The following is a 21,417-nucleotide window of genomic DNA, read 5'->3' on the forward strand; positions in this document are numbered from 1 at the left end:
CCCCATCACCATTCTTTTCCATCTCCCTTCTGACTTCACCTCTGCCCTCTCTCCCTCCTCTCCATCTCTGCTGCTCCACATCCCTCTCTTCCCTGTCCCTTTATCTCCCTTCTCTTCCACTAGATATTGGGTCAGTGCTCCACATAACCCCCTTGTGCTGTAGTTTCTTTAAACATAGACGGTGTCGTTAATCAGTAATTACACGATTTTGTACAACAGTAAACCACCACTCACACTTTTTAACTGTAGTGCATTACTTTTAAATATAGAAAAAGAAATACACCTTTTATATTCAAATCACCGTCACATGAGGTCACATGAGGTCACATTCATTTCGAAGTGATCAGATGGAGGCAACAGAAACATTGCGCCTGCAAACAGGTGAGAGTGTGACACGCGATCGACATGGCGCCAAAATAATAACATAAATATAAATAAATGTCTGATTGACGACATCATATAGTGAGGTAACACTTTAAAAAGAAAAAATGTAAAAAAAATGTTCCATACACTCACGGCAACTGTGAACGGGAGCAAAAATTATACTATATTCACTCATTTCTGCAAATCACAGATGAGAGGCTTCACACATTTTACATGCATAAATGTGTGCAGTAGTTTATATTAATATATTAATATAAAATAATAATAATAATAATGTGTGTCTTCTGGAAGACCAGATTTCTACAAGAGAGTGATTTGATTTCACTTGTAGTAATCTGGTCTTCCAGAAGACACATATTATTATTATTTTATATTAATACAAGAAAGAACCAAGGTATTTTCACACAATAATTAATGACAGCATCCTGTACTTTCAATAATTATTGTGTGAAAATACCTTGGTTTTTTTTTTTTTATGTGAGCCTTTCATGTCACAAAAAAGGCTATAAATGAGGCACAATACGTCCAAAGTAGTTCCGTTTGATTGACTCCAGCGTTTAAGAAAAACATGACAGCTTAGATTTGAGAACATCTAAACTGAGTTTTCTAACTGAAAACTCCAAAAGTCACATACTTGAGTAAGTTTTCCCTCCCAAACCTGAGCTCACATCATCGCTCTTCTGCTCTGCAAGGCTGAGACACTTTGTCGTAAAACAACGAGAGAGAGAGAGCGAGAGCGAGAGAGGATTTGGGGGAGAACTGCGGAAGGAGGGCAAGGCGCTGCTCCACATCCTGGAGCAGTCTGGTGTCACTTTGTACAGGAGCCGACTGTCGCCTCGTTTATCAATGACGACGACTGCGACGACGGCATCGGGCTTTTCCACAGTCTGTCACGTCTCTCCAGTCTGTCTCTTTCCTCCATTCCTTTCCACCGCCATTCACTCATCATTTGGCACTGGATGAATGTATCAGAGAGTTTACCTTTACCTTTTGAAAGAAGGTAAAGGAAAACTAGGGAAGAGGAGAGTGAAGGAAACCAGGGAGCTCGCTGAGGGACTTCTCAAAAAGGGGGACATGCCGGTTGTTTGCAGGTGTAGTTATTCGACCATGTGCTGCTCCAAAAACTCTTTATAAAGTTGATATAAACATTGATATTTAGACAATTACCATTTTCTAATAACTTTAAAGCGTTTTATGTTGTTCGTTGATGATTCTAATGCGCCTCTCTTCAGTTAACCCTCTTATGACCATCAAGATAATGAGGCTGCCTGGATTTATTTAGGATTTCATGGCTGTAGAATTGTGCATCTGACCCTTTCCTCCAAGATAACGTTCACTTTCGATATCTGGCATCTGGGTTATTCAACCGATGCTGAGAAGTGCTACCATCTAAGTATATGGCAGCGAAAGCTCTATTTCCCTGCTTTCATCCATGCCAAATCCGGGCGGCGACAACAGGATCGGTAACAAAAGGGTTAAAAGATGACTTTTAAACTCAGGTGGAGAGATTTCATTGAACATACAGTTATGACGCGGTAATGAAATGAGAAATGAGAGATTCGGCTCATAAAACTCCCTTGAATGAACTCTTCAGTCTGGTTTTTGTAGCATCATCTGTGTTCCAGGACGCATGGATGAACTTTGCCGCGCTACTTTTTATTTCAGTCCGCTTAGATCTCGACCACAACCCTGTTTGCAACACAGAAACAAACAGGAATTTGTGTCAGGGTTACTGCATCTGCTTCTGAGGGGGGGATCTGAGAGTCTGCACCTGCTGAGCGGCGTCGCAACGCTCGTGTCCGGTGTTCTGGTTCAAATATTTCTGCAGCCGAAGTGACAAAAAACTTCGGTGAAAGCAGAGGGAAAGTGTGTGTGAATAAAGACAAACAGCAAAAAAAAAACAAAAACTCAGGAGAAGAATAACAGAGACTTAAATACACAAGGGAGACGAGGGGAACAGGTGTGTGTGTGTGTGTGTGTGTGTGTGTGAGACGGAGAGTAAAACAGAGATTTTTACCGTCTGCAGTTTTCCAGTCAGCCATAAGAGGTCGAGTGAAATCTAGACGTTCACCGCACGACAGATTCCGAACAGTGTCATGACGCTCGGCCAATTACATCTGTGACACACACACACACACACACACACAGGGAGAGATATGAAGGCGTCGATCTAAGCACCAGACTGAGCTTTTAATCCGGACGGCGTCTGCAGTTTACAAAAAAAGAAAATGGGAAAACTTGACTTTTAACAACTTCCTTTTACACACGCTGCACCTTTAAATTGTACAGATGAGGATTATCTGCGTTTTTAATTGAATTTCCTTGACACAAATTACATTTTCAACAAGTGAGAAAACAACTCCTTCCCCTTTTATCCGCTTCAAAATTATCTCTTAAGTTATTAAGAATGCACGGTGGGAACTTAACGGCGTATTAACCTATATTTGGGACGCATGTGGCTTCATTTTCAACAACATACTTGACCTGGACTTTGGATCAAGCCTGATCCTCCTGCTTTTGACTTGTATTCTGTCTTATTTGATTATTTATGGTCTTTGTTGCAGTTTCTGAAGTTGGTAACTTCGGTGTTTGTTTTCTCAGCTTTGATGTTTTCCTCGCGTCTCGTTAGTTTCAGCGCCAGTTTGACTTCCTGTGTTTGTCTTCTTCTTATTTCCCTCTGTTGTGATCGTTGTCTGCCCCTCCTCCCTTGATATGATTCATCCGTCTCTTGTGAGATTCGCCTGTTTGCAATTAAGTTTGGTTTTTTTTTTGCACATTTTGAAGATTTTCACAATCACTGTTTCACGATGAAGACGTCTCCTCTGTTTGACCACAGTCCAGATTTGTGCTTGTGTTCGTGTTGCTTCTGGACCTTTAACATTACTTTTGTATTGTTGTGTGTTTGCCTACTGGAACTGCTCGTGATATGTTGGGTCTATCTGGCCAGAGGGCTTTTGTGTTGTCATGTTGACAAAGATGTGGACTGGTGTGTCCACCGCGTCTTTTTCGGTTTATCTGTTCAGGTTTTGTTTCCATTAAATACTTTTTAATTCATAACCCGTCCCATATTTTGCAACCTACGACACTTTATCTTCGACGCGTTCTGACCCGGTGGGAAATCTGAGCTGTGATGAGCTCATTTGGAATGAAAGTCTTAACACCTGGCAATGGGATGGTCCATCCCTCTGAGGTGCCGTCCACCCGACCACACATGTCCTGCCAAATTGCAATTAACCAGCCATTAGCTGTTTTTTCTATTTTGTGCCACGTGAAAACACGGTGCAGTCTTGTCTTCCAAAAGTAGCTTCCATTCTCCGCTAACTATAATCAAACTAATTAGTATGTTGTGTGTGCACACATGTGCATGCCTGCTAAGAAAAGTAATTGCTTACTCTAAATTAGTTAGAGCAAATGGGTTGAGAATCCAGTTCTGCATTTATTACAATTATCTTTAATAGGCCTCTCTATTGTCGAATGTGCTCTGAAATTGTGTGACAATGAATTGTGCTGTCGGGGTTCAAAGATTAAAATGAAACACAGCTCACAATGAGGTCGATTAATTAAGGCCGGGCTTTTTTGCAGACAGCGAGAGCAACCGTGTCAGTTTTGGATGTGGTAATGTGTGTTTGCAGGAAACATCTGCCATTTTGGTAATTATTTATACATCTCCATTATTTCTATATCTCACTAAATGGAATACATTAATATGTGTCGCACATATCATAGACACTGAGTCACGCACTGGACGAGGTGACAATAGGCGAAGCGATCAATCCGCACGTGCCCTCTCGAAACAGCAATTCACAATTGGTTCTTGGTATTTTCCATCCCATTTTAGTTCATTTAAATTTCAACAATATGTGCATTTAAAGGTGGAAAATGCAAAAAATGAGTAGGATGCATCAAGTTTTTAGACATAAACCTGGTTGGTTGCCTTCAGCTGGAAACTTTGAAGTACCTTCTGACATCCCTGACAACGTGAAAATACAGTAAACGTGATCTTTGTCTGTTACATATGTCACAACATACGTCCTGTTTCAGAGTAAAAGCACTGTAGCAGAGAAATGTATAATAGGAAGTATTTTCTGAATGATTTTCAAACTGCATGTTGAAGAAAACTGCACAGAACAGAAGCTCTGCTGCAGGAGAGCAGGAAACACACACACACACACACACACACACACACACCTGTGCCGAGCAAACGTTGCTGCTGTCACTGACACTCGTGTGAAACCAGCCTCACCGCTGCGTTCCAGTGGAACACATAAACTTGTAATTGCAAAAGAGGAAGATGTGCTAAAAGAGGCGAGTGTTCAAATGAGCTTCTCTCATGAACATACGGTGGTTAACAACCTCATTTGAACTCAGCATTTATGTAGAGGCGTTAGGTCCATCGTCCTCAAATGCAGCTACTAACGCATCAAAGAATCAAAAAGAAAGTAGAAACTAAGGCTGGACCAAAGCTTACAGGCATTTTGTGTCCATGTGTCTCAACTCGACCTGCTGAAGATTTTGTAAGCAACCAATCCTGACTCGATGAGGACAGGACAGGTGAATGATGAGGACAGGGACAGGTGAATGATGAGGACAGGTGACTGAATGATGAGGACAGGGATAAATGAATGAGAAGGACAGGTGAGGGATGAGGAAAGGTGAATGAATGATGAGGACAGGGACAGGTGAATGATGAGGACAGGTGAGTGAATGATGAGGACAGGGACAGGTGAATGAAAAGGACAGGTGAGGGATGAAGAAAGGTGAATGAATGATGAGGACAGGTGAGTGAGGACAGGTGAATGAATGATGAGGACAGGGACAGGTGAGTTATGAGGACAGGGACAGGTGAATGAATGATGAGGACAGGTGAATGAATGATTAGGACAGGGACAGGTGAATGATGAGGACAGGTGAGTGAATGATGAGGACAGGACAGGTGAATGAAAAGGACAGGTGAGGGATGAGGACAGGTGAATGAATGATGAGGACAGGGACAGGTGAATTGTGAGGACAGGTGAGTGATGAGGACAGGGACAGGTGAATGAATGATGAGGACAGGTGAGTGAATGATGAGGACAGGGACAGGTGAATGAAAAGGACAGGTGTGGGATGAGGAAAGATGAATGAATGATGAGGATAGGTGAGTGATGAGGATAGGTGAATGATGAGGACAGATGTATGATGAGGACAGGTGAATGAATGATGAGGACAGGGACAGGTGAATTTATGATGAAGACAGGGACAGGTGAATGATGAGGTCAGGTGAGTGATGAGGACAGGTGAATGAATGATTAGGACAGGGACAGGTGAGTGATGAGGACAGGTGAGTGATGAGGACAGGTGAATCGGTGTTAATTAAGGTCCCAAAGTGAGTGAGAAAGTTAAAGCATTTGTGACCTTTGACCCATTTGGAATGATAAATTAGGCGTTTACATATTTTATTTTATTTTGTCAGTTCAGCAGTTTAGCATTATTCTGCCGGTTCAAAGCTATGACGGTCATTAGCTGTTGGACCGGGTTGTTGTGGACCTATTACAGGTCAGTGACCCGTCACAGTGATTATGAAATTGTTATTTTTACGCTTTAAAAACATCCCGTGCATCACACGTGTAATTGATTGAGCTGAGCTCATAGCCATTGTCTCAGTTTCTGGTGTTCATCAGCATAAAGAATAAAGACACAATGGCATCGTGTATCTGCATAACCACACAGCGCCGGTTCAGAGGAGGGCATTCGTATTTTACGGCTCTTATTGTCGCGCACACACACACATCCACAGTGACTTCCTGCTGCATCTCAGCGAGTGGGTCACAATGTTAATACTTCATAAAAAGCTGTGCGCTAATGTTGTGTCACTCTAACAGCAGTACGATCAGTGGAGAAGCGGTCACCTGACTGGCCCGTGACAGTAGCACGGGTCACCCATGTCTCTTGTTAATGGTATAAATCATCGCCGTGGCTCCTCGCGCTGCGGCGGATAAGTGGGTGATGGAGTCGTCCTGACCCCCGAGGTGTAGGTTGGTCTCAGAATAATAGTATCTGTTCCATGTTTAAGCATGATGTATAATTTACCAGAGCCAATTTGGAAGAGTGACACCTCATTATTACAAGAATGGAGAGAGAGAGAGAGAGAGGACGGGCAGCGGAAGGAAGGGAAGGGAGGACAGAGGAGATTCTCGGATAAGGACATTTTACAGACACAGAGGTTTTTTTCTGTTTTTTTTTTCCTGGACGCCTTCATTAGAAAACTTATTTTAACAGGAGAAACAGCACAGGACACAGAGAAGCTGCTGAGTTGCCCACAAAGATCGATGTGTCCTGTGTTCAGTTCCCAAAAAGCAATGCTACACGTGACAATAAATGGATCAAGTTTATTTCTGGTCATTTGTTCCTTGTTAAAAAAATAAATGAGCTGTAATAGGTTTACTCCAATACAGACAGAGATAGCGCGGGGAACTCATCGTCATGGCACAGGAAAGGAAGGACTGCAGTACATCGAGCAGTAGAGTTGACATAGGAAACCTTTATGTGAGCGCTTCTTTGTGTCTTCGGTCGTACTACAACCTGTGTGCAGTTGTTGCACTTCACTCGAGCACAATGTTGCCGTCGCCTTCATCTGTCTCGACATAAATCTAATCACGTCCGATGTGCAATGCGGGAATGTTGCTCGACTGAGAAACAGAGTGTGAGAGAGAGAGATGTGTGGAGCTTCTTTTTTTTTTACAGTGGTTTGAATCAAACTTTGTTTTATTTTATAAAGCAGGTTTTTTTCCTCTTCTTATTTTCCAAAAGCCGTATGTAAAGGATGCAACCTACCTACAGTATAAGGCGCTGGAACTAACGGCTATTTTCATAATATGATTAATCTCTCTTAAGTACTTGTTTGGTCTGTAAAATGTCAGAAAATGATGTAAAATGTTGATTTGACTGTTTACCAAACCTGAAAAACGATGATGTTCTTGAATGTCTTGTTTCGTCCAAATGAAACAAAACGACTCAGATTAGAAAATATTCACATTTAAGAAGCTGAAAAGCATCAAAGCTTGTTTTAAAGGTGGATGCTCCAATAAACGCTACTTTTGTGTGCGTATCTGTGTCATTACCTCGTTTATAAAACCCTAAAGTTTCAGAACAAACAGTTCAGCCGCTGCTGAGAAAAGAGGGGTTTATTGTTTGTTTATTGTTGAAATTAGGGTTTTATAAAGTAGAACTTCCGTTTGCTGATGATGTCATCAGGAAACCTAACCACTCCTCTCACCACCGTAGCTCCTCCCAGAAGAAGTAGAACTACTCCCATTTTCCACCTCCATGTGTCACCTTTAATTATTGAAAACACACTCACACAACTGATGAATAGATATATCGCTTACCACTGACACGGGCGCACATTTTGGAGGCGGAGCTTTATTTGAATGTCTTCACAATTGTGGCTCCATTAGTGCAGGATAACTTCTCCATTTATGATTCCTATAAAGTTCAGTGAGCCGTGCTTCCTCCCCCAAACATCAGCCTGAGACGTTTAATGAGCAGCACCTGTCTGTCTGTCTGTGTGTGTGTGCGTGTGTGTGTGTTAGATAAACACGCCCCTTTTCATCACCGCAAACTACTTGACTTGTGGCAGGTGTCGCTCATAATGTTGACGACGGCACGGCTGCGTCCATTAAGCCACGAGGATTGTGAAAAGCCATAAAGAGCAGCCGAATGGAATTCAGCCGTCATTAATTTAATTAGTGGCACCTGTGTGTTTTTTTTTGTGTGTTTATCCGTTACTGTGGCGTAACTGTTTGAAATGTGGAAGTATCAGCTGGACTGATGATAATAACAGGAGCATCAGGTGCTGTGTGTGTGTGTGGGGCAGACGAGCTTCCATTGTTATGGATGACGCTGAGTGCAAAAATGCTCTCACTGCAGCACAATTTAGGACCTTATTGAAACTCGAGGAGTTTTTATTCTTAAAGGTGACATAGAATGCTTGTATCACACATATATGTTAGTTATGGAGGTCTACTTACATATATTAACTTGTTTTCATGGTTAAAAACCTCCTAATCGCTGCAAATGAGCCGATCAAAATATCTCCTCACTGACGCTCTCGTCAGCCGCGCTGTTTCAGACCAAAACCACACCCCTAGAATGTGGACTGTGTTGTAAATTGGCCAGCCAACGAGAGCTTTCCCACTGTCCTGTGATTGGCCAGGTACCTGGAAGTGACGTAATAGATAGGCCAGCTCTCAGATACACAGCTCCCCCTCTGGCACGGTGGATGCTCTGCATCTCAGCAGCGACAACGAGAGTAGTTCTTCTTCTTCTGCGGTTGAATGTACGCAACCGGATGTGCCCGGACTAGTGCCCGCACCAGGAGGCGCTACGGTGGTGAGGATTTTTGACGACATCAAATTAAGGAAGTGCCGATCCGCTTCGCAGAGCCCAGGAAAACAATACGACACTATTTTCTCAGCAGTGGCTGAACTGTTTGTTCTGAAACTTTAGGGTTTCATAAACGAGGTAATGACGCAGACACACACACAAACGCAGCATTAATTGGAGCTTCCTGTCTATGTTGGCTTTAATATGACCCAAAACTCACAGAATTTTGCGACTGCATAAGACCTGGTGTATATTTACGCCTTGAAGTCGTTTGGCGAACATGATGTTGCAAGAGTGCCGGGAGGGAATTGCTTCAACTTCGGTACAAACATTTAATTGTACTAAAGGATGAATTTATTGGTCGGTGGCGGATGTTCATCTTATATCACCTCAAAAATATCTTGAAGGAATGGTGGCGATGTTTGAATCTTTGCAAATTTGGCACATCTACTTAATTAAAATAAGATTATCAGGGCCCGACGTGTGGAGGACCCTATTGGAATGCAAGGAATTCTTATTATTATAATTTTTAGTTCAAATGAATTACATTTTTGAGGGCTTTCCTATGCCCCAAAACTCATGATTTTTTGTGACCACATCAATCCTGGTGTAAATTTACGTCTGAAAGTGATTCGGTGAAAAAGGGTGGAGAATTGGAAGTGATAGGGGCTAATGAAAATGAATTAGGTGATTCAAAAGAATAAAAAGAAATGTTTCACATACATGAATGAAAGTTGGTACACGTGTTAATGATGTCAATGCGGTCCAAAAAGTCAATGAGGACTTTGCCGTAAGTCCTACAGGAAGTCCGCTATCTTGGGTTGAACGACCATTTCCTGGGGCAATTTTGGCGAATTCGCACCAATGGTATTTGAACAAACTTGTCCTAGAGCTTTGGTACAATCATCTTCAAACTTGATGAGGACAAGTTGAGGATCTAATATTATTATTTTTATTTTATTTTTTGCTATCACTGTCACTGCAGCAGTGTGGAGATCATTTCAATGGAACTGAGGCTAAAATGTGAACTCAATCATGTTACAGTCAGTCAGTTTTTCAGGCCCCGACCCCTAAAATCACAGGGCCAAAGATTCAGGACCCCAAAATGATTCCAAAGGGTATTCAACACCTCATGATGGCCGTGCCGTGCCGCTGTAAATTGTGTAAATTGACCTGCTGCAACGTCGTCTGCCATTATCACCAATGAAATAATGTATTTCATTAATGGAATTAACTGAAAACACGGCTGCCAGTCGGGACAGAAGGGAAAAACAGATTCAAGCCACATTACAGAAGGCTGATGTAATAAAGATCCATGCGTCCAAGTCTGGCTGGAAATGAATGTTTGTAAAGCACTCACCAAAGTCCATAGAGTTAATCTGCGATTTTACGTCGTTAATTCACTGCTGCCTCCGTGTGTCATCTCAAGTGTGTGACACAAACTTACCAAATCAGGCAGCAACTGTGTCACTGCAAGCTAAAAACACCGCTTTCCTCAATGGACTTTGGTGCAGGAGAGCGAACGGTTTACAAACCTCTGTTTCCACCCTAATGCTGAGATAATTGTAGAGTTTTATTGTGTAACATCTGTAACAAGCACAGATTCATTCATAAAAAAAAGTAGAATTTCATTTGATTTGATCCGTGTTATCACAAAATCCCCAGCTGATGATGACATCATCGAATGAGAATTCATAAATTGTAGACGAACGGAGAGGAGAGGAGAGGATGACGGTTGCCCATTGGGTTCAAATGGGGATCTGGACCCCTGTATGACAGACGGGGGAGCACAAGAGACAAAGACACGTGAGAGAGATAGGAGAGCGCAAGAAGCGAAAAACACAATTCCACATTGCATGTGCTTGTGCTGCAGCGTGGGTGGGCATACGTTGGAGGTAGAGAGGGAGAGTGTGAAAGACAGAGAGAGAGAGAGAGAGAGAGAGAGAGAGCAGCGATGGAGGAAGAGAGTAAAGGCGACGTCGTCTCCGAGAGTGTGAATGGACGTGTTTGACATCATGTGGGACGTTCTCATGGTGACAGCGGCGCTCAAAACAATATATTAAGAGCGACACAAACACGGAGAAAGCACACAGACGTGTTATTAAAGTCGAGGCAGTGACGCGGCGTGTCTTCGCTGTGGCCTCTGCTTTGCACATCTCCTAGCAACCAGCGCAGACTCCATTTTAAATGTTTTTATCATACTGTAGCGACGTGTGTGTGTGTGTGTGTTAGATGGTTGGGAAAATAACAGAGGTTGTGTTTGGAATGTTGGAAGAAACAGCAGAACTTGTGTTTCTTGACAGGGTAACAAGTGAATAGATACTGCACATTATTATTGAATTTTTTTAAAGCCTAAAAATGGGGGAAACAGAAGTAATTATCAATGAATAATTAATGTCCCTTCTTATTTATACCCCAGTTGGCACGAACACAAAATCAAAATGGGCCCCCGAGACAGTAAATTGTAAAACCCTTTCTTTTTCTGAAACCTGGAAGTGGATGAACTAAATTATAAAGTGTTGCACAACTTGTTTTTTTAGATTTTTTTGTTTCTCCTGCTCGTATTATATCATTGACCCAAACACATTCAGCATCAGGGACACCTGTGATGATGTATGGCTTGGAGACAGTGGTGGGGATGGTTTGGTCCAGGCAGAGGAGTGATAGTGATTGATGGCGTTGTTTCATTTCATCACAATGCTTTAATGAATTGGTTACAATCAACGTGTGAAGAGAATCTTAAGCAATACAGTTAAAAAAAAATGAAGAAAATGACAGGATTCTGTGCAGGATTCAGGTTTATTTTACCTTTGCACAACACAACATTTGAAACACGCTCCGCTGTTGCTCATCACAGTCCCCGCACAATTTCTATATCCTCACAGTTCACAGCAAAAAAAAAATAAAAATAAAAAATAATGACACGATGAAAGCATTTCGCAGCCCGCTGAAAGGTTCCTGAGCCACGTCTTTACCGTGTCTTTCATGTATCTATCAAAGTCTACCTGATGAAAAACACATTGTTTTTGCCCGAGTGTTTGCTGAGGTGTATTAAAGATGTGGAAAGTATGAAATAGACTCGTGGCGGAGTCCTGTCACCGCTTCGTTGTTTCATCTCTTTTTTATGTGACAGGCTTTGGTGTAAAATTGCTCTCTCTCTCTCTCTCTCTCTTTCTTTTTTTTTCTCCGTGGTCATGGTGTAAACGCAGGAATATCTGAAAACGTAACAGCAGTGAGAGTTCTCACCGCGATGAGCGACAATGACAGCGGCGCGGCGCTTGACAATGAAGCTGTTGCTGCAGTATGTGCGAGACGTATTGGGAGAGTGTGTGTGTGTGTGTGTTTGTGTGCATAACTAATGCCCGTCTAAAAGCTGGGAAGTGGTCTTCTGTCCTTCAAACTCCAATTAACGAGAGCCTGTTTAATTGCAGTGGTTTGGGAGGTTACCACTGGAGCAGAACAAAGCTGAACCAAGAACACCCAAACACCCCCAGACACATTCTCGCTCTCTCTCTCTCTCATACATACACACAGATACACAAATGATTGTCTTTCTGCATTCCCTACCCCCTGTACTATACTACAGTAAAGGCATAGTTAAGGGGTTTTGAAATGAAATGGGCTTTATGAGGTACCGATCACTTTAACCATCAAAAGTAAATGTCTAAACCCCAACTCTTACCCGAAACCACTTCTCAGCCATTTGTCTGATGCTGATGCTGATGGTGAGAATGCAACAAGCAAAGCGGCAGTCCCTCCACTCCTCCTTCCCCAACTGCGTCAGGGAACTACAATGGTCGTACCAGAAACTATACTTTCTCTCTCTCTGCTGTTCCCTCATTACTCTTTATTGGGTTATACATTACGTTTATACTTTTTTAGAGCGTGCGGTCCTCTCAAAATGTCCAATGTTGGTCACACAAGGTCCTCTAGAACACTTACCTCTGCCCTCTTTTCTCCTCTCGCTGCCGATGCTTGTCTTCTTCCTCTTCCTCCTCCTCCTCTGTCTTTTCCTCTGCTGTGATGTGTTTCCTTCAAAGCTGTTGACAAATCTGTACCTCTCACCTTAATGTTCCTTTCCCTCACGTTGAACCGTTTTGAATTCTAACGCTCTCTGCGCTTTGTTTTGTTTTTGTCTCGTACAGGTTCTTTTAAAGGCATGTGTAAGCAGATAGATCACTTCCCCGAGGATGCCGACTATGAGGCGGATGCTTCGGAGTACTTCCTACGTGAGTCAATCCATTCATCCATCATTTTATCTAAATATTAAATTTAACCTGTGGTGTAAACGAAGAAATCAAACTCTGGTAACACTTTATATTAGGGAACACATTCACTATTAATTACATGCTTCCCAATGTGCATATAAGTAGCATACTAGCCCTTTATTAGTAAATATTATGCATGTATTATCACCTTATTTAGGAAAAATCTTAATTCATGTCTTAATAGAGGTAGAATAAGGTCATGTAGAATAACGTGTTAGTATGTGCTAATAATTACTAATAAAGGGCTAGTATGCTACATATATATATATATATATATACATAAGCACGTAGTGAATGGTGAATATCTCTATACAGTATGTCTAAAACAAAAGACAATTAAAACAGTAGTTGATCCAGCACGATATAGAATATAATGTACATATTTAGATGCTGAATTATCAAAGAGACTCACATGCTGCATTCATTTCTAGAAAAAAACATGTGTAATGCAAGGGTAATGTTGTCTCAGGGATATTTTAAAGTGCTTAAGTTAAAGTCCTCATTACACTGCGTTAACAGCGAATGTGAGCATTAACTCTACCACCTGGAAATTCTCACCTGTTAACGCTTGGAGTGTGAGACTGTGAGGCAAGAAGAAGACAGCCAAGAATAGCAGAGCGGGGACGAGTTTGTTGAACGAGGGGAGACGACGTGATTTGGAGGTTTTGAGAAGAAGGGACGGGTCGAAGAGGGGAGCAACGTGGAGGAGGCCACAAGCGCAGGAGGAGACAACTTAGAAGAGGACGGGCAGGCAGGAGAAGGCAAATGACAAGGAGAAGAGAAGGTTGAGAAGGTGAAGGACAAGGAGTTCGGGGAGCAGTGCAGCGCTGTTGCTTTCCCAGCGGCTTGCCAATTAGGACACTTTCTTCTATAAATACTCCCGGCTCTCCTATATGGGTCACACCTCTCCCTCTCCTCCTTCCTTCCACCCATCCCGTGCCTGCTCCCTCTTGACTTCCATCCATCTGTCTGTCTGTCTCCACTGAGGCCTGCATGTGTGTCTGGCAGCTGCTGGATGGAGGCGAGGGGTTCGAATGTGCGGGGGGTGATGAGGAACATGAGGAGTTGGGTCAACTCTTACTGATTTTTAAATGTTTCCTAAGAAAGTTTTAAGCGAGTTTGGTCCAAGCTCCAGGTGAACCAGGTGTGAGACCTGGACTCTAAGCAACTCTTAAGGGTTTTTTAAGGGCATTCCAAATGACCCCCACAGTTCAAAACACTACTTTTATCTGATTCTTGATGGAAGTGATACCCCCTGCCAGAAATGGACCCAGTCTGACAAATAATCCTTGGCAGACTAAAGACATTGATTGATGGACGCTCTGGTATCCTTTACATCCATAAAACCACAGAAAGAGCAGGTGCCAGTTTTTTGGACCAAAAGACAGAGTAGACAAATTGTATTTTGCCTCCAAGAACGAATTGACCCCTGCATCCCTTCTTTTCTCCTGATGGGCTTTTAACTTTGTGAGATAAAGATTCATGTGTCATTAATAGCTGGGATTAGGGTCATCCCTGGTTCTTTTTGTCACATTTAAGATCATTTTTCTGAAGTTACGACACTGTTACGCTCTGAAGAAATAAGCGACATTTTTATATTATTGTCCAGAATCTGGAACAGCTATTGTTTTGTACCCATCTGTATCCAGACAGTGATTTTGCCAACAACCTCAATTTTATATAATTTTTATATGTGCGTAAGTGTGAGTGAATGGTTGAATTCTCTATGTTTGCCCTGTGATGGCCTGGGGCCCGTCCACTGTGTACCCTGCCTTTCATGTTAGCTGGGATTGGCACCAGCAGCCCTGCAACCCTCATGTGGAGGATAAAGTGATAGATAATGGATGGATGGATAGTATTTCATGTTTTTGCAACTGGTTTTAATTGAGTGTAATTCCCCTTACCAAACCTGCACCAATTCTTATCCTCTGTTTACTCTAATATTTTATTTTTGAGTATTATTATTCTTTTAAATCATGTAATTGCTTTAAACAGCCAGACAGATATAGCACATTAGGTTTAAGGTTGTTTTAAACCACTATTTTCATCAGTGGATTAAAAGACATTTGGTCGAACGATGAGTTCTAACAGCGCCAAGTGATTAAAATACAGTGTCCATGTTCAAGGTAATTAAAGATCATGTCACCCAGTGAAAAGCCGAGAGGACACTGTTATGTATAACAGAGTAATAAGTGACACGAGGCATTGGATAAAGGAAACCATAGAATATTGGCAACATTGTCTTTTAGCCATCTAAATTGCACGTAGAAAGTCGAAATTCCTCCCGTGTCGCACATTCGCAAGCTTGCTATTCGCTGTTTCCGGCCGAGATGGTGTGTTTTAATTGGGGCTGGATATCTACACACTCTGTATGTATTTGATGATCTAACATTGCTGTGTCAGGTACTTAAGTGTATGAGACTGAGAGCATTTGCACAAATTGCCCTTCTGTTCCTCCTCTGTTTGTTTTTCCGAGCACCGCTTTTATGGACGGCAGGATGTAAATGCACAAATACACTGACTCTTGCACTCTTTGCTTGGTTTTGTGCGTGTGTGTGTGTGTGTGTTTGTTTGTTTACCATAATCCCCAGTGATATGGCAATCAAAGCATGTTCTGCTCCTGCTCGTTCCTCTAAATCACTGCAAGTGGTAGTGTCAGCTAAGTGACTAAAATTCGACAATGTAAAGTGTGGATGGTGACACATTGTGACAGATGGAAATGATGCAACATTTGTTTGTTGAGGCATCGCTCTGCTCTGCCTCAGACTTACAATTGTCACACACATTTTTCAAATGTGAGATTCCCAGGACAACTGTGAGATCCTGCCTATTATCATGTGAGCTTTGATCAGGGTTTCAACGGAGGGGGAGGGGGGAGTCTCAGCGGTCAGTTTAGGTGAGGACGACGCGGTAGACATTGGTGGATGGATGTTGAGGTAGGGGGAGCTCTGTAGAGGAAAGGGTTCCAAAAAAGCGACCAGACTTGCAAACTTCTTCAAAGAATATGTTCACCATTTTATCTTGCAAACGGCTCACCAAAAGTCCATAAAGTCAAAAAATGAACAATCAACTTACCCCAAGGAGACAGTGGCTCAAAAATCCTCTATGTCGTAACATGTAATAAGTGTTGTTTCCACAAACTGTGTAGACACAAAAATACCCCGTACCTTTCCCCAATAATCAGACAACACAATATTTTGGCTCGACGTCAGCGCTGTGTCTGCTTTCTTAGCCAATCACAGTTTTCCGTCTTTCATGACTCTAGGGACATAAATGTGTAGGTGAAGAGTAGCAGCAGTCCTGCTGGCTTTACACCCACATGTGTAATTTAACTTAGTACAGAGCTCCAGATACAAGTGTAATAAACCAATAGTTACAAGTGAACTGAGCCTCTGTTGCTGTGCAGTGTAAACAGCAGTGCATCAAAGAGAGGCTTGAGAAGGCAACAGAGAACACCTGTATCTGGACACTAGAGGTTAGTAATGGGTGCAGTGGGGGGGGGGGATTTTTCATTCCAACTGGCAAACCGTTATGATGTCACCCATAAGAATCTGAACTCCTGTTTTTGAAGGAGACTGTCCTCCAATAAAACGTACATATAGGTCGTATGCAGGACCTATATGTACCAGCAGTCGGCTCAGTAGCGAGAGCGCTGCGCCGGAGCGCGGTCGACTATGGTTCGGTCCCTTACTATACCACCTTTTTAATGTTTTTTTTTTCATTTTTACTACCTAACCCTGTCTTTTTTGCCCTAACCCTATCCTCAGTAACATCTGTGCATATTCGAGTTGGAAAATACTACCTTTACGTCGCATTCAGGGGTTTGAAAAAAACGACTCACAGGCAGGTTTTCAGAAAACAACCTATATGTACGTTTTCAGGGGTTGAAAAAACGACCTATATGTACGTTTCAGTTGGAGGACAGGTTGTTTTGAAGCCTTGAAGTTCGCAATCTGGCCGGCACCATGCTGACGTTTGGCAAGCAAAAATTCACCTGCAACTCTAAATGAGGACATATTTTACAAAATGGACATCATGATATATTGAGTAAGACCTGAATCTTATGATCAAGTCAATTAACTCTTCAGGAAAAGAAGCATCTTTCCCCCAAAACAGTTAGGGTTTTCTAATCAGCAATCACCCCCTGGTGGCTTTGAAGTATATTTTTACTTCCAAGTTGTCCTCAGGCAGCAAAGGGATGTTTATTATACGCCAGCTTCTAAAGAAGTTATTAACGCCAATTTGGCCGTACAGAAGAAGTGAGACGTATGAAACTCTGTAGAGACAAATAGAACTTGCTTATTAAGAAGTGACAATGTAACTCATGTTGTCATTTCAATCATGAAAACCGCATCCCTTTGTCCAAAGCAAGATTTATACTCTTTTCTTCTTTTGAAAACATAATAATTACTCCAAAATGTTGTCCATTTCGGAGTTGACGTGACAGAACCTGCTGCAACAGGACTCACTGCTGTGTGTGTGTGTGTGTGTGTGTGTGTCCACCAAACGGTGCAGTGCAGCAGTGGGTTGTACATCTGTGGAGCTGTTACTGTGGATTCACCCCCTTTCAAGTGCTTCATGATTACTGCGATCTCGCATCGGGAAAATAGAGCAGCTCGTCAACTTTAGTGGGAAAGATCCTCAAACGCAGATGACTCAGAGCCGTTTCTGCACGAAATAGACCGTGTAGCCATATGATTCATGAACACTCTGCTGACACTGACACCAATTCATAATGACTGAAACAGTATAGACCAACATGAAATCAAGGATGGACGTCGTCATTCAGTTTAGATTTTTATTTTCTCCATTTTGTCTCTCTCTCTCCCTCACTCTTTATCTCTTTCCCCAAGGGCCCTTTCGATCTCTCTCGCTGAGTCTCTCACTCTCTGAGCCATCTCACCCCCACCCACCTCTCCGGTTGAATTTGTACATGTTGGTTATGTAAGGGCGAGTATTCAGCCTTCCTCCTGCAGTAGTTGTACTATCAGCCACACACACACAGATTCCTTTTTATTAATTGACTAAATTAAAGGATTTATTGCATTCTATCTATATACATTTATTTTATATTTTCTTGACATATAAATATACAAACCAGACAATCCAAAAATGTTGTCAGTTGTCTTTGAAATACCGCTGGCATTTAAAAGTCTCTAAATCTATATCCATGACACAAATTGCGTCATCAGCGTGTAGGCTGTTCATGCAGCCCAAATTTTGGGGCCACGCAAAGAGGGTGTTGGGTGTGCACGGATAGCACATGCGCAGACTGAATTTCCACCCCACCTGTAGGTGGAGTATTAAGCCCCGTCACCAAGCAGAAAAAACATTTCAACAACAGAAGAATTAGTCGGCAAGGATAGTGATCCGAGCCTCCGACACCCCTGCCCGACTTTAATCTGTGAGCCGCTTGAACCGGACGTAGCATCGTTCTCTTCTTCTTCTTTGGTAGGAATGCGTCTTATTCCCTGTGTCCAGAGTTGTACCGCCACCCAATGGTGAAGTGGGATACTACAGGACCCTGACGCGCGAGTATACCAGGGTCCGTGGTATGCCTTACCTATTAAGGGTACACTCTTTAAAAGCACAGAAAGGACACTTGTGCGCTGCAGTTGGATCAATAACAGATTACAGCATTTGAGGCAATTTGCACCATGTAAAACCCAGCACTGGGCGTCGCTGATCTACTTTTGTGCAAACATTGTCGATTATGCCCCATTTGCTCCGCTCTATAGTGGCACATCTGTTGCTCAGTCATTTTTTTTATGCTTTACGGGGTCACATGGAGTCAGTAGGGGGGCCGTTCAGCTCCGTTCAGCTGGTTCAATAGTTCCCCGGCTCTACTACCATGATTAGGCTCCTCTCTTTTCCGAGTCTTTTGCCTCCAGACCTCCAGAACCCTCTGGACCACACAAACAGAACAGAAGCCCCGCAGAAGGCCCAGAGCCTGGGTATCAGTCAGCTCTGTCCCCACTGCATTGATCAGCCGCTTCAGGCACAGGAGTCTTTGAGTTGTGCAGCAGTTTCATCAGTCCCGGCGTGACACTGCTGCAGATATTCAGCCTTGCGGTTCCTTTAACAACCAATACAGAGAGTAAAACTACTTCCTTTTACAGATAAAAAAAAAAGTCCCCAGGGTTTAAAAACACCCTGATAAAATGGAGGTAAAAGTCAGTTGAGTCAGTGAGAAACACGTCTCAGAATACAACTCATCACTTCTCTCCACACGAGAGTTGACTGACCTGTCAAAAAATTTGGGATGAATTGTAATTTGAATGAACTGAATGAAATGTTAAAACAATGTTTAAAAACAATAAAAATGACCAATGTGTGTAAAGAAATGATGGCTTCTCTTAGGTTCTGACCATGTGTACTGTCTGGAGTTTGTGTGCATTCGAGATAAACCCTCATTCTTAGCACAATCAAAATCCCCAGATCCTCAGATCAAGGATTGTTTGCAGCATATGTATTTGAAAAGAAAAATGATCAAAATCCTTCAATGACGTGCTCGACCTCCAGAAAACACAAGAGAAGGTTTTTGGAGAATAAGAAACCGACTCCTCCACGAACATTAAAAACACTTCACATTCACATCAACAGTTTTCAGTTTAGTTTTAGTTTCAAATATAAAAGCTCTTTATGTCTCTGGTTATATTTACATTTCCACTGCCCACTCTCAGGAAATGAATACAGAGTGAGAGATTCAAGCTTTTTCCAACATCGCTGACTATTTGTTATTTAACTTTGAGCACAAGTTTTCTCCGTCTGAAGACTTACTGATCTGTTGAACCTGATTTTTTTTTGTTCATACTTTGTTTCTCATGTGGAACCTGGTATAGACTTTTGACACTTTATCTCACTTTATGTACTGAACCAGAAACTCTGAACCAGAGAGCAGACTCCTCTGGAAAGTAAGTGGATCAGTTGCAGTTCGTGTCGTCTGACATTGCTCACCAACCCTCGTGAGAAAACAAAAGTTGGCCTATTTCTCATAAGTTTTTAATAGGCTAAATAATGTTTTTCTGATTATGACTGTAAAACACCTCTCCTGACCCTAACTGGTTGTCTAGCTCTACAGACTGGTGTCAGTCATCATTTTATCTGTGTTTGGTTCTTTTTTGAGTCACCTCTAATTGTCCTTAGGTCTCCTTCGAGCTCTCTTATGTCCACCCATGCAGATCTCTACTTGACATCCTCAATAAATAGATGGACTTATTGTATTTGTAATTTGAACATCCAGTACAATCCCTGTCTTCTCCTCTTCTATTATCTTCTTTTGTGACACTTTGGAGCATGTTTTTTTTTTCTAAAAGACTTTTTGAAAATGATGCCAAATCACAAGCTGCTTAGATCCAAGTGCAAACTGGCAGGATGAGAACATTAACACTTCATCAACACATCACAAAATGCAAAATGCAGCAGTCCAATAAAAACAGGTGACTGTCAGTCTGTCTAATAAAAGTACCATTACATCACCTCATCCCCTGCCCATAAACGTGAACAATTACTAGAGAAAGAAAAGAAATGTTGTCATGATCAGAGTAAATAAATGCATTGGGTGTTGATTATTGTAACACAGAATGCAAAACTGTGAGGAGACGTCAGCTGAGGAGCTGGGCTCTAATTCATCTTGAAGATCAATTGTTTTCATGCAGCTCAGAAATGTGGCCGCATATGTCCTCAAACCACCCTCAGATGTTGTTGTTTTTTGTGTGTTAGGATCTGAAGACACACTGAGGGACAGATTGAGTGTGTTAGTACATGTACTTAGTGCGGTCTGTGTGTGATCAGATCACTCAGGACGGATGTTGATGCCAGGTCTTTTGGAGACCTTCAAATTTGGGTGAAGCTGTGATGGCCTACAACTAAAGCTGCAGGCTGTTCTGCAAAAAGAGTTGATGGTCCAAGGACACAACATTCACCTCATTCTGCTGAGACTCGGCACTGTCCTACATAAGCCATGTTTTGATGTATAGCATGGTGCCCATCACGTCTGAACTCTTGCCGTCCTTGAAACCCCATGCTGATATTTGTTGTATGGCAGCATTAAGTGAGAGCATGTGGGGATTTTCTTGGTGGTTTCATTTCTATTTATTTGTTGTACTCACATAAATGAGATTAGTTTGTTTATTTGTAGTGTAGTTTGGTAATTTAGTGGTTACATTTGATGCCTGAGAAAGTGATAGAGAGAGACGAAAAGTTTAAGCTTGAAGTGTCTAATGTGTGTGTTGTATCCTGTGAGGACCCGTTGAATGGGATTAGATTTGGCCAGCAGCTCAGTTCTGGCTGTAATTGGCTTGAAAAAAAAAGAGACATCCACATCCTTGTTCTTCTGAACTTACAAGGACCTGCAGGGACATAATGGATTCTGTGGACGCTGACCAAGACCATCACACAC

General features: G+C 42.2%; 1 protein-coding gene across 1 annotated transcript in view; it reads left to right on the forward strand.

Moving 5' to 3' along the window:
• The window catches only part of LOC122770947 (voltage-dependent calcium channel gamma-2 subunit-like), a 64,788-nt gene that overhangs the window by 30,054 nt on the left and 13,317 nt on the right, over positions 1 to 21,417 (forward strand). The window contains exon 2 of the mRNA XM_044028183.1: positions 12,894 to 12,977. Within this exon, the coding sequence (XP_043884118.1) occupies positions 12,894 to 12,977 (84 nt within the window). The remainder of the gene's footprint in view (positions 1 to 12,893; positions 12,978 to 21,417) is intronic.

Source organism: Solea senegalensis, linkage group LG6 (assembly GCF_019176455.1).
Source record: "Solea senegalensis isolate Sse05_10M linkage group LG6, IFAPA_SoseM_1, whole genome shotgun sequence".
In the NCBI taxonomy this organism is placed as follows: domain Eukaryota; kingdom Metazoa; phylum Chordata; class Actinopteri; order Pleuronectiformes; family Soleidae; genus Solea; species Solea senegalensis.